Here is an 11,253-nt window from a genome sequence, read left to right on the forward strand (position 1 = left end):
AAAGCTTTTTCATGGCCCCTTCTGGCTCTCCTAATTTCCTTTTTAAGCTCCTTCCTGTTAGCCTTATAATCTTCTAGATCTCTAACATTACCTAACTCTCTGAACCTTTTGTAAGCTTTTCTTTTCTTCCTGACTAGATTTATTACAGCCTTTGTACACCACGGTTTCTGTACCCTACCATAACTTCCCTGTCTCATTGGAATGTACCTATGCAGAACTCCACAGAAATATCTCCTGAATATTTGCCACATTTCTTCCGTACTTTTCTGTGAGAAAATCTGTTCCCTATTTAAGCTTCCAATTTCCTGCCTGATAGCCTCATAATTCCCCTTTCTCCAATTAAACGCTTTTCTAACTTGTTTGTTCCTATCTCTCTCCAATGCTATGGTAAAGGAGATAGAATTGTGATCACTGTCTCCAAAATGCTCTCCCACTGAGAGATCTGACACCTGACCAGGTTCATTTCCCAATACCAAATGAAATACAGTCTCTCCTCTTGTAGGCTTATCTACATATTGTGTCAAGAAACCTTCCTGAACACACCTAACAAACTCCACCCCATCTAAACCCCTTGCTCTAGGGAGATGCCAATTGATATTTGGGAAATTAAAATCTCCTATCATGACAACTCTGTTATTATTACACCTTTCCAGGATCTGTTGCCCTATCTGCTCCTCGATATCCCTGTTACTATTGGGTGGCCTATAAAAAACACCCAGTAAAGTTATTGACCCTTTCCTATTCCTAACCTCTACCCACAGAGACAATCCCTCCATGGCGTCCACCTGTTCTACAGCCGTGATGCTATCTCTGATCAACAGTGTCATGCCCCCACCTCTTTTGCCTCCCTCCCTGTCCTTTCTGAAACATCTAAAACCTGGCAGTTGAAGTAACCATCCCTGTCCCTCAGCCATCCAATTCTCTGTAATAGCCACCACATCATAGCTCTAAGTTCTGATTCACGCTCTAAGCTCATCCGCTTTGTTCACAACACTCCTTGCGTTAAAATACTCATCTCAAACCGTCTATCTGAGCGCGTCCCTTCTCTGTCACCTGCCTATCCTCCCTCTCGCACTGTCTCCAAGCTTTCTCTATTTATGAGCCAACCACCCCTTCATCCATCTCTTCAGTTAGTTCCCAACCCCCAGCAATTCTAGTTTAAACTCTCCCCAGCAGTCTTAGCAAACCTCCCCGTCAGGATATTGGTCCCCCCCTGGGATTCAAGTGCAACCCTTCCTTTTTGTACAGGTCACACCTGCCCCAAAAGAGGTCCCAATGATCCAGAAATCTGAATCCCTGCCCTCTGCTCCAATCCCTCAGCCACGCATTTATCCTCCACCTCATTCTATTCCTATACTCACTGCCGTGTGACACAGGCAGTAATCCCAAGGTAACTACCTTTGCAGTCCTGCTTCTCAACTTCCTTCCTAACTCCCTGTAGTCGTTTTTCAGGACCTCTTCCTTTTTCCTACCTATGTCATTGGTACCAATATGTACCACGAGCGATATGTACAACATTTAAAGTTCCAGGCGGGAGTAGATAACCAGTTGTGACGTTCCAGTGCAATACTGTCTGGAGGAGCTGTCACTGGGATGAGACGAGATGGCTAGAAAGATCCAGAGCACTAAAGCTCAGAAGAGCAGATGGATTCTTCTGGTTTCCTGGACCAGCAACCTCTCAAATAAGACAGTCAGAGCAGACCATCTTGTTACTATTGGAAAGGTTGCTCGTAGGAATTTCCTGGACACACACTGGCTTCAATATTTCCTACATTACAGCAGTTACCACCCTTCTGAAGCACTTCATTAGCTACAAAGCAATTTTGGATGTTCTGAGGGAGCAAAGGTGTTATAACATTGCAAAATCCTTTTCTTTCATTGGCACAAATTTTGCCCTGAATAACTTCACCCCGGGCAGCAACACCATGTTACTGTGCCCTTGGGGATGAGCGCCAATGGGTTGAGAACATTGGTGTACAGGACGTTCATTCAAGTTTCAGACAGGGGCATCTCACATGCTGAGAAGTTATTGGTTTGTTCTTTAGACTATGTACCTGACATAAAGTTCCTTCAAGTTTTATGTATCATTACAGGCAACTGAATGATTTATGAACCTGGAAACATCAACTCCAGTGGGAGTCAGTGTCTGTGGGACTTGTACCCCAGTGGAAGTCAAGAGTCTGTGGGACCAGAACTCCAGTTGGTGCCTGTGAGACCTGTCCCCCAGAGGAAATAATTGTGAATAGAATGATTCCCCCATTAGGAGCCAATGTCCATGGGACCTGGAGTCTGGCAGGAGCCAGTGTCCTTGTGACCCGTCCCCCAGTAGGAGCCAACACCCATGGGACCTGGACCCCAATGGGAGCTAGTGTCTGTGGAACCTGGACCCCAGTGGGAGTCAGTGTCTGTGGTACCTGTCTCCTAGTGGGAGTCATGTTTTCTGGAACCCATCCCCCAGCGTGAGCCAACGTCTGTGGGAGCTGTACCACCAGTGGGAGTCAAGTCTGTGGAACCTCCCTCCCCCAGTGAGAATCGGTGTCCGTGCTACCTACTACACCACAGAGAACGTCAAGTGTGTTGGGGCTATAACCCAATGATGGAGAGTGTCTATTTGAACCATCTGTGGATCCACACCCCCGTGAGTATCAGTAACAGTGCGCTCAATGTCCTGGTGGGATCCCAATATCCCAGGAGGTGTTAGTGGCTGCAGGACCCAAAACGAGAGAATATTCAGCAATTCCCAAGAGGGTTGGAGAAACCATAATCAAAGGTGAATGAAAAAAAGTTGTTAGCGTTGCCACTTAAACCTGTCACCCCTTGAGCCAGCATTGACATACAAGTTTACTGATTGCTTCAAGTCAATATGCACCAGACAGTATAGAAGATAATTGCACCAACAACTTGCTTTTGTGTAGCACCTTTAAAGAGACTAAAACATTGCAACACGTTATACAGAAACTATAACGATTAAGCGTCTCATAAACTGATAATAGAAGGAGAGCACATTTCATCAGTGAGAATAAAATTGAGTATTTACATTATGAACAAACCAAATGGAAAGTAATTGCCCCTACTGGTTATACCACATGGTGTTAGTGATCTTTACTCTATTGGCAAACAGTGACATTACATACAGACCCCAATTACAATCAAAAGGCTGAGAAAACCAGACTGTAAATTAATCTATTTTCCAAATGCAACAAATCTTGCCATTAAGAAGTCACCATTTAAACCAGTGGTTCCCAGAGTGGGCGATAATCCCCCTCCCCACCCCTCCTGGGGCGGTGGGAGTTTCTTAGGGGGCAATAAAGATAAAGGGGTAGTGGCTGGAGCTCAGTAGCAAGGGGGGCAGCTGAGGAATTACAGGTGTAATTTAAGAAATGAATTACTTATTATAAGCATTTGATCCTCAGTGCCTCATAATTGATTACAATGATCACATAATCACCTCATCTCTTGCTAAGCCACTGTTCTCATAGACTTTGCTCTAAGAGCATTATAATTGTTGAAAAGCAATGCATCATTTCTTTATTTGGCATACCATGAGAAATCTGGACCCAGCCCGGGCATTATTACTGTCCATTACTGCAGTGCAGTGTTAGCTCGCGTGAGTCCCGCACTCTTTATGCAGTGACGCAATTCCTGTGAGTTAGGTTATGGTGTTCAATGGGGTAAAGTTCAACATCTGCTCTTTTGCATGGCTTTGGCTGCCTTTCTCTAGCCCACAGCCCAAACATGGTATCACTGCCCCACTTTATGCCCCTTCATTCCGAGTCAGGTTCTTTCCCTTTACACCTAAACAACAGTCGATTGACTGTAGTCACTAATCTATATCAAAAATGGCAGAAGCAGACCAAACGAAAGAGAAACGTAGACAGTATAATGTGAAGTATCAGAAATATGAATTTATACCAGCACCAAGCAACCAACAGTAGCTAAGGTGTCTGTTGTATGAAAAATTTTTGTCAAATGAGGCAATGAAACTGTCCAGGCTCCTTGAACATTTGAAGGGAATATGCTCTGACAAAGCAGGCACAGACTTAGCTTATTTGTGAAAACTTCCAGAAACTGAAAACACTTCAAAACATGCTTGCCAGCACTTCACACCAAAACAGTGATGGTTTGTGTACTTCATACAATATTTCATTGCTAATTGCCAGATCTGGAAAGCCCCATACAGTTGGAGTAGAACTGATTCTGCCTGCTGTAAGGGTGGTTCTGATTACAGTTTTACATAAGTCACCAGACCAAATAATTAAAGTGATTGCACTCAGCGACAACTCTGTTCAAAGATGAATAGATGAAATGTCCAAGCCACATTGCGCAATACACTCGGGAGTACAGAATTTGCTCTGCAGGTGGATGAATCAACTTTGCCAGGCAACAAATATTTGCTTCTTGATTATTTTTGCTTAATAAAAGATGAAAGCATGGTTTAAGACTTGTTATTTGCAAGGGGGCTAGACACAGATACAAAGGGGGAGTCAGTATTCAGGTTGTTGAGCAGTTTTTCAAAGAGAAGGACATTCCACTCACCAACACTCTTGGAGCACCATCACTGACATCACACAAGTCTGGGGTTATTAATTACTTCTAAAATGTTGTACTTCATGTATTTACTATTCACTGTGTAAATCACACACAACCTCTTGTTGCAAAAAACCTAAGTGGTCAGCTGCACAAACCATTAAATATTGTTATTGCAGCGGCAAATAAAATCAAGCCCCAAGCTCTCAATTCTAGACTACTTTGGGAGATTTGTATAAAAACAGTTTGAATGTTTGCTGTTGCACACAGAAGTCAGATAGCTCTCAAAATGAAACTGCCTGAGGTACTTTAATGTGTTTTGTGACACTGCGATAAAATTCTTTGAAGACTCAAATGCCTCATCCTGTAATCAACTCAGGAATATTATTCATGATATTTTGTCAGAATTATTCACAAAGTTTAATGAAATCAATCTTCAACTGCAAAGAAATGATGTGAATCTTATCAAAGTCAAATCAGTCGTCTCCACATGTCTGTCCAAGTTAACCCTATTTAAGCGCAACTTTGGCCGCCGTGACCTTTTCCAATTTCCGAGCCTCTCTGAGTTGGAAGAGAAAGAAAGAATATCAGCTGAGATCTTCAGGTTTACTGAGCCCACCTGGGTGAGCTACACAAAGACACGTCACAGAGATTTCAGGATCTTCTCTTGATCCGAATTCTAGATTGGGTAATAAGCCCATTCCTGCACACTTGTCATGAGGAATTAACAGGAAGGATGGAGGAAGAACTGACCTCACTACGAAATGACGTTGTGCTGAAGCTGAGGTTGAAAACATCATATCAAGACTTTTGACCGCAGAAAGAAATCACTGAACGCAATCCGGCACTGTGGAAAAAGGTCAAGATGTTCTTCACTGCCTTTCCAATATCAGATTTAGTGGAGCCCGGTTTCAGTGCAGTCACCCAACTTCTTTCAAAGCGTGAAACGGATTGCAAATTACTGAGCGTAGATATCTGAGACTCCTTCTGAGTGACCTTCAGCCTGATGTTGAGGAAACGGTGTCACTGCACCAAGCTCATCCGTCTCATTGAAAGGAGAAAAAGCAACGAAGTAGTGAATAGTTGGATCACTAATGTAGTCCCTAAAATTGTTGATAAAAATTATTTTTACTGTAATTAAATAAAGAAATAACTTCATAGCTTTAAATAGGTTTGAATAATTTTTTGCAATTATTTGTCACTGCTTTGAATTTGCAGTTCCTATTTTCTTTCAGAGCGCAACATAAATCAAAATTCTTTACAGTTATTAACGTAATGGCCGGAAAGGAAGGGGGGGGGCGCTGGGGATGTGGTTTGGGAGCGAAAGAGACGGTAACCCAAAAAAGTTTGGAAACCACTGGTTTAAACCAACCTTCCTCCTCAAACGGTAAACTCGAAAAATTACAACAGTTAATAATTATAATACCAGGAAATGATCACAAGTTTAATTAAACCATTTAAGTGAAGAGCATCATTTACAATATTCTGATGAAGACTAATTCAGGCACAATCCAATTCTGGTTAAGGTCCATCTCTCCTTTAACATGAATGGAGCCACGGTCACAGGTGGCCCTACATCAGCACATTGGCATAAAGAGCACGACACCTACAGCAAACCGAGAGAGAAACAACACACAGAGACACATGCACATCCACACTAACACTCACAAAGGCAGACAGACAGAAAAGCACACAGGCACGCAGTCAGACACACATGCACAGAGAGATACAGAGGAACACGCACACACCGTCTTTCCTGCCAGCAGTGATATTTTCCTCCAACAAGACAGAGAACCTCTTTCCATAATGAATAAAATTAGCATAAAACTCACATAATCGTGAAAGGCTTTGGCTTCACTGGAGTGTTCACAGGTTTCCCGTCTGTCGGGAGCAGCACAATACAGATCCCAAAACACACTGGAGAGGGGAGACAAGATCATCACTAAATTCTCCTATTTATCTGGCTCTCTCAGCTCATATCGTCACAAATTTGATAAAATTGACGAACAGGGGACAAACTACATACCACGTTCCCCACAAATCCCACATCCCACTGGTTTCCACAGGGAAGACAATGGGCCCTTGGTTCTCAAACAACCCTGGTCCTCGATCCCAATCTCAATGCCCATCCGAATCCATGGGTTCTGGTGTTTGATCGCAATCCAACTGCTGATAGGGAGAGTATAGTGGAACCTGATTCTGATCTCAGGTTCCAACCCCAGTCCTGGAACTGCAGAAGCCACTGCCTGTCAGTTCAAATCCCAGCGCTCATGCAGTCTGGTTCAGTCCAGACTCCCACAGCCCACAGTGTTCAGGACTACTCTAAACAAGGGTCCTGTTATCATGAGACATAGGAGCAGAATCAGGCCATTCGGCCCATCGACTCCACTCCGCCACTCGATCATCGCTGATTTATTTTTCCTCTCAGCCCCATTCCCATGCATTCTCCCCATCACCTTTGATGTCCTTACTCATCAGGAACCTACCAACCTCTGCTTTAAATATCTCCAATGACTGGACCTCCACAGCCGCCCATGGTAAAGGATTCCACAGCTTCACCACCCTCTGGCTAAAGAAATTCTTCCAAAAGGGAGGAATTCCAAAAAGATGTCCTTCTGTGCCCTCTTAGTCCTACACTCTCCCACTGTTGGAAACATCCTCTCCATGTCTACTCTATCTATATTCAGTGAGTTTCAATGAGAACCACCCCCCCCCCATTCTTCTAAATTCCAGTGAATACAGGTCCTGAGCCATTAAATACCCCCTTACTTTAATTCATTAACCCTTTCATTCCCAGTACCATTCTCGTAGTGCTCCTCTGGACCCTCTCCAATGCCAGCACATCCTTTCTTGGACACGGGGCACAGAACAGTTCGCTGCACTCCAGCTGTGGTCCGACCATTGCCCTTAGAAAGCCTCGCAGCACTTCCCCACTCCGCACGGCCACAAACCGACTGGCGGAGAGCAAGACAGGGCCTGACTGGAACAGTCACCCGAACGTTGGCCCAGGTCCACTTTATATAGCCCAGGTTTAAAGGACAAAGCCTCTCTGACCAATCACACTGTGATGAGAAACTTCGGGCAAGGCAGAGGGACTGGAGAAGCTGGAGTAGGTGAATCTAAGGGCATTTTCAAAACCACGGAGGGTTTTAACATAATGAGAAGTGACTGTTTCCGCTGGCAGAAGATCACTAAATACAGGAGATGGAGTGAAGGGGAAGGGTAAATGAACCGCTGGAGGATGAAAACATTTTAACACGGTGAGCTGCTTTGAAAGGGAATGGGTTTCCTGAACCTGGATGATTAGAATCCTAAAATGATATATGCGAAAAGCCATTCGGCCCAGCATACCCATGTCAGCTCTTTGAAAGCACCCCAGTTAATCCCATATGTTGGTCTTATTTCAGAGCTCATCAATAACTTTCCCCTCAGGTGTTTGGAGTGGGGATGATGGGGCGCGGGCTGGGAGAGGTGGTGAGACTAACTGGGCAAACTTCACCTTCCTCGCCCCTCTTGAAGGCACTGCCTCTAGTTGTGAGAAGAAGTTGCCCTGGGTTTGATACCAGCCAGAAGGAGTGGGATATCTGACCGTGTTGGCACCTTTGCCAACCTCACCCCTCCCCAGTGGACATATGAATCCAGGAGGAGAATGGGGGGAGGAGGAGGGGCGGTGCGATGGAAGTTGGGGAGGCGGGGAGTAGTAGGGGCAGAGTTGATAGGGGACAGTTGAAGGGCAGAGAGCGAAAGTGGGAGGGAGATGGAAGGGGTAAGTAAGATGGAGTGCGAGGGGGGGAAATGCAGCAAATAATAGGCAGGATACAGAGGTGAGAAACGCTTTCCTCACCATCTAGAACCCAGGCTGAGTTTTACGCCTGCCTAAGGATGTTGAGGGGAGGAGGAAGCTCGATTAAGACTAATCAACTATCCCAATCACTGGAAAACAGGTTACTGAAGGATGGGCCTGACTGAGGTATACAGGGTGAAAGCATATAGTTAGTCTTTCTCCCAGAGAGGAGGAACTAAAAGCAAGAAGGCTTAACATGAGAGGCGGGTGATTTAAAAGGAACATCGAGGCAGCTTCTTCACACAAAGAGTATTGCGTATTTGGAATGAGCTAGCAGAAATTGTGGCTCGTTAGCAACACTTAAAAACCAAACCATCTAGGTATGTACGTGGACCGGGGAGGTTTAGGGGGTTATGCATCAAATGCGGGCCGAATGGACTAGCTCACTGGACAACACAGTGGGCAAGGATGAGCTGGGCTTCCATGCTGTAAGATTGTATGACTGTCCCAGTTGGATAACTGGTACGGGCTTGGGGGGGTGGAGTCTGGGGTTGGTCAGCAGCCCGCAGCACACTGAGTTAGGGTCTGGAGCCCTCGCTTGTGGCTGCAGCTCACCGGCGTCCTGCTCCGTAGCAAGGAATGCAACTTTTGATAAATGTTCTGGGGAGCCCAGGCAATGCAAGTGAGTCTGAGATTGTGATTGGAGAGATAAGGCGATGGAAAGCGAAGGGGTGGGGGGGGGGAAGATTGATAGAGAGATTGGGACGGAGGGGGAAAGAAGGGAGGAGTGGGAGAGGTGGGGAAGAGAATGCAATAGGGAGAGAGGTATGGGCATTGGGGAGAAGATGTGAGAGAAAGTGAAGAAGTGAGTAGGGCAGGAAGTGGAATCAAGAGAGAGGGGGAAAGAAGGGCAAAGATGGGGGGAGGAGGGTTTGAATGAATGAGGGGAGAGAGGAGGGAGAGTGGAGTGGGAGTTGTGGAGACAAGAATAGATAGGGGAGGGAAGGGCCCAGAGGTAAGCTGGAGGGCGCAAGAGCAAAAGTGAGGGGGGGGGGGAAGGGGAGGGAGAACAGGAGAGAGGGAAGCGGGGTGGAGTGGGGGGAGCAGTAAGTAAATAGCCAGGATACAGAGGTGAGCAGCGCCCTCCTCACCATCTGGAAACAGGCTGCCTTTGTTTGAGGAGCCGATCTCCCGCAAAATCGGAAAACACTTTCCAATAAAACTATACCAATGTAACTAAAACTTACCACCACCAGGAGTGAAGGAAGCCGGGAGGCTCTCCCAGAGTAATATTCTTTTCCCAGCGGATCTGGAAATAAGGAGTGAGGAAGGAAATCAGGAAAACTGCAAAGAGTCATAAACAATAATGCTAAATTTCAACCTTAGAACACGGGAGAGTGGGTTCACCTCTGAGAGGAAAGTCTGTGCAGATTTCTGTGCCCCAATATGGAGCAGATACTCGTATACATACAACGCCAACCTACAGACAGAGAGGGAGAGAGAGAGAGAACAAACGCGCCACATTAGAAGGAATTAACTTTTTCTTTGCAACAAGCACTTCTATTAAATGTAAATCACGCTTCGGAACGAGAAAGGCAAAACACAAACACACGCCAAATATTTACATACATTACAGGAACAAAACATTCCCGGGACTACGGAAAGATCCCCTTTCCGGGATAGGATGCTATGAAATTCCCAAATGAAACTGAACGATGCTTTAATATATATGTGTTTGTATATATATATATAAATGGGGAAAAGAAATCAGCATTGACGGGAATTAAACCGCATCGAGCGAGGTGTTTCTTCGCAACGCGTTATATTCCGCAATGTTGTAAAATTGAAATGATTAAAATGCAACGGAGAATAAATGTTTACATTTTAAATGAAAACTTTACAAGAAAATCCCTCCCTCCTCATCCCCTACAGCATTCCCCGGGTAAATCCCGTTTCCGAAAAATTCCCTTCTCCTGAAGAGCGCTTCCAGCGAGAGCCACAGATGTTCTCTCTCTTTTTCTCCTTTCTCCTTCTGCCTCTCCCTATCTTTCGCTGCCACTTACTTTTCCCTTGCCTGACCGTCCGAAGGAACCGCACATCCTTTCCCTTTGCTGTACATTGCCGCTGTCTGTCTCTTAAAGCTGAAACACACACCTGTCAAAGGAACCAGCGACTTGCCATCTCCATAGATACATCTGAGTAAAGCTCCCAGACCAATGGGCACGCACAGCCACATTCTGTGAAGGGCAACTTGAAACCGACTCGATCTGCAGGATTTCCAACTCTATATGTGAAATGTTTTCTCCCTCTCCCTCTCGCTTGCCGCGGATTGCCAGCTCCCTCTGTCGGGAGAAACACTCCACGCCGGCGGCTGGGAGCAGGAAGTCGCTTCACCGGATTCGTCAGCTCAACCACAGGACGGCGAGCTGGGTCAAAGACCGAGCATTTTCGGAGTGATTTACAGGGGGAGATGGAGTCGGGGCATGGATACAAGACCCCTCTCCACCAATAGGTGTTAAACGGGTTAAATTAATAGGCCCTCTTAGAATTAGATTGGAGAAGATGGTGGCGGGAGGGGGTTGGGGGGAAGGAGGAATTCCCTGTAAGATTCTAAGATCCAGAAGTGATTTGTTCGATAAGACTGTGCAAGATTACGATTGATTTAGGCAGGGTTAACAGAGAGATTTTGCTCCCAAAGCAGGTGGTTGAAGACCAGGGACATAGATTTAAGTTATTTTGCGAAAAGATGCAACGAGGCTGTGGGGGGGGGGGGGGGACCGAGGGAATAGTTAGAATCTGGGACCGACTGCCTGCAAGGGAGGTGGGAGCAGAGTCAACTGGTGCTCTTGAAAGGGAATTCGACAGTCGCACTGTGAGGGAGAATCATTTGCGAGGTTGTGGGACTGCCAGGGTTACAAACTCTGCGAGGGAACTGCGTGGAT

The 11,253-nt window shown here is 45.7% G+C and overlaps 1 protein-coding gene across 2 annotated transcripts in view; it reads right to left on the bottom strand.

The window, feature by feature from the left end:
* Window positions 1–10,625, bottom strand: part of ssbp4 (single stranded DNA binding protein 4) — a 246,424-nt gene extending 235,799 nt beyond the window's left edge. The window contains exons 1-4 of one of the 2 annotated variants that reach the window (XM_059991371.1): window positions 10,466–10,625; window positions 9,719–9,791; window positions 9,559–9,620; window positions 6,360–6,444 (exon numbers count right to left, since the gene is read on the bottom strand). In XM_059991371.1, coding sequence (XP_059847354.1) covers window positions 6,360–6,444; window positions 9,559–9,620; window positions 9,719–9,791; window positions 10,466–10,506 — 261 coding nt within the window. In that variant the 5' untranslated portion in view covers window positions 10,507–10,625. Of the gene's footprint in view, window positions 1–6,359; window positions 6,445–9,558; window positions 9,621–9,718; window positions 9,792–10,374 lie in introns of both variants that reach the window. The other variant, XM_059991370.1, reaches the window with a different exon arrangement.
* Window positions 10,626–11,253: the final 628 nt, after the last annotated feature.

The sequence above is a fragment of the Hypanus sabinus genome, chromosome 16 (genome assembly GCF_030144855.1).
Source record: "Hypanus sabinus isolate sHypSab1 chromosome 16, sHypSab1.hap1, whole genome shotgun sequence".
NCBI classification, from domain to species: domain Eukaryota; kingdom Metazoa; phylum Chordata; class Chondrichthyes; order Myliobatiformes; family Dasyatidae; genus Hypanus; species Hypanus sabinus.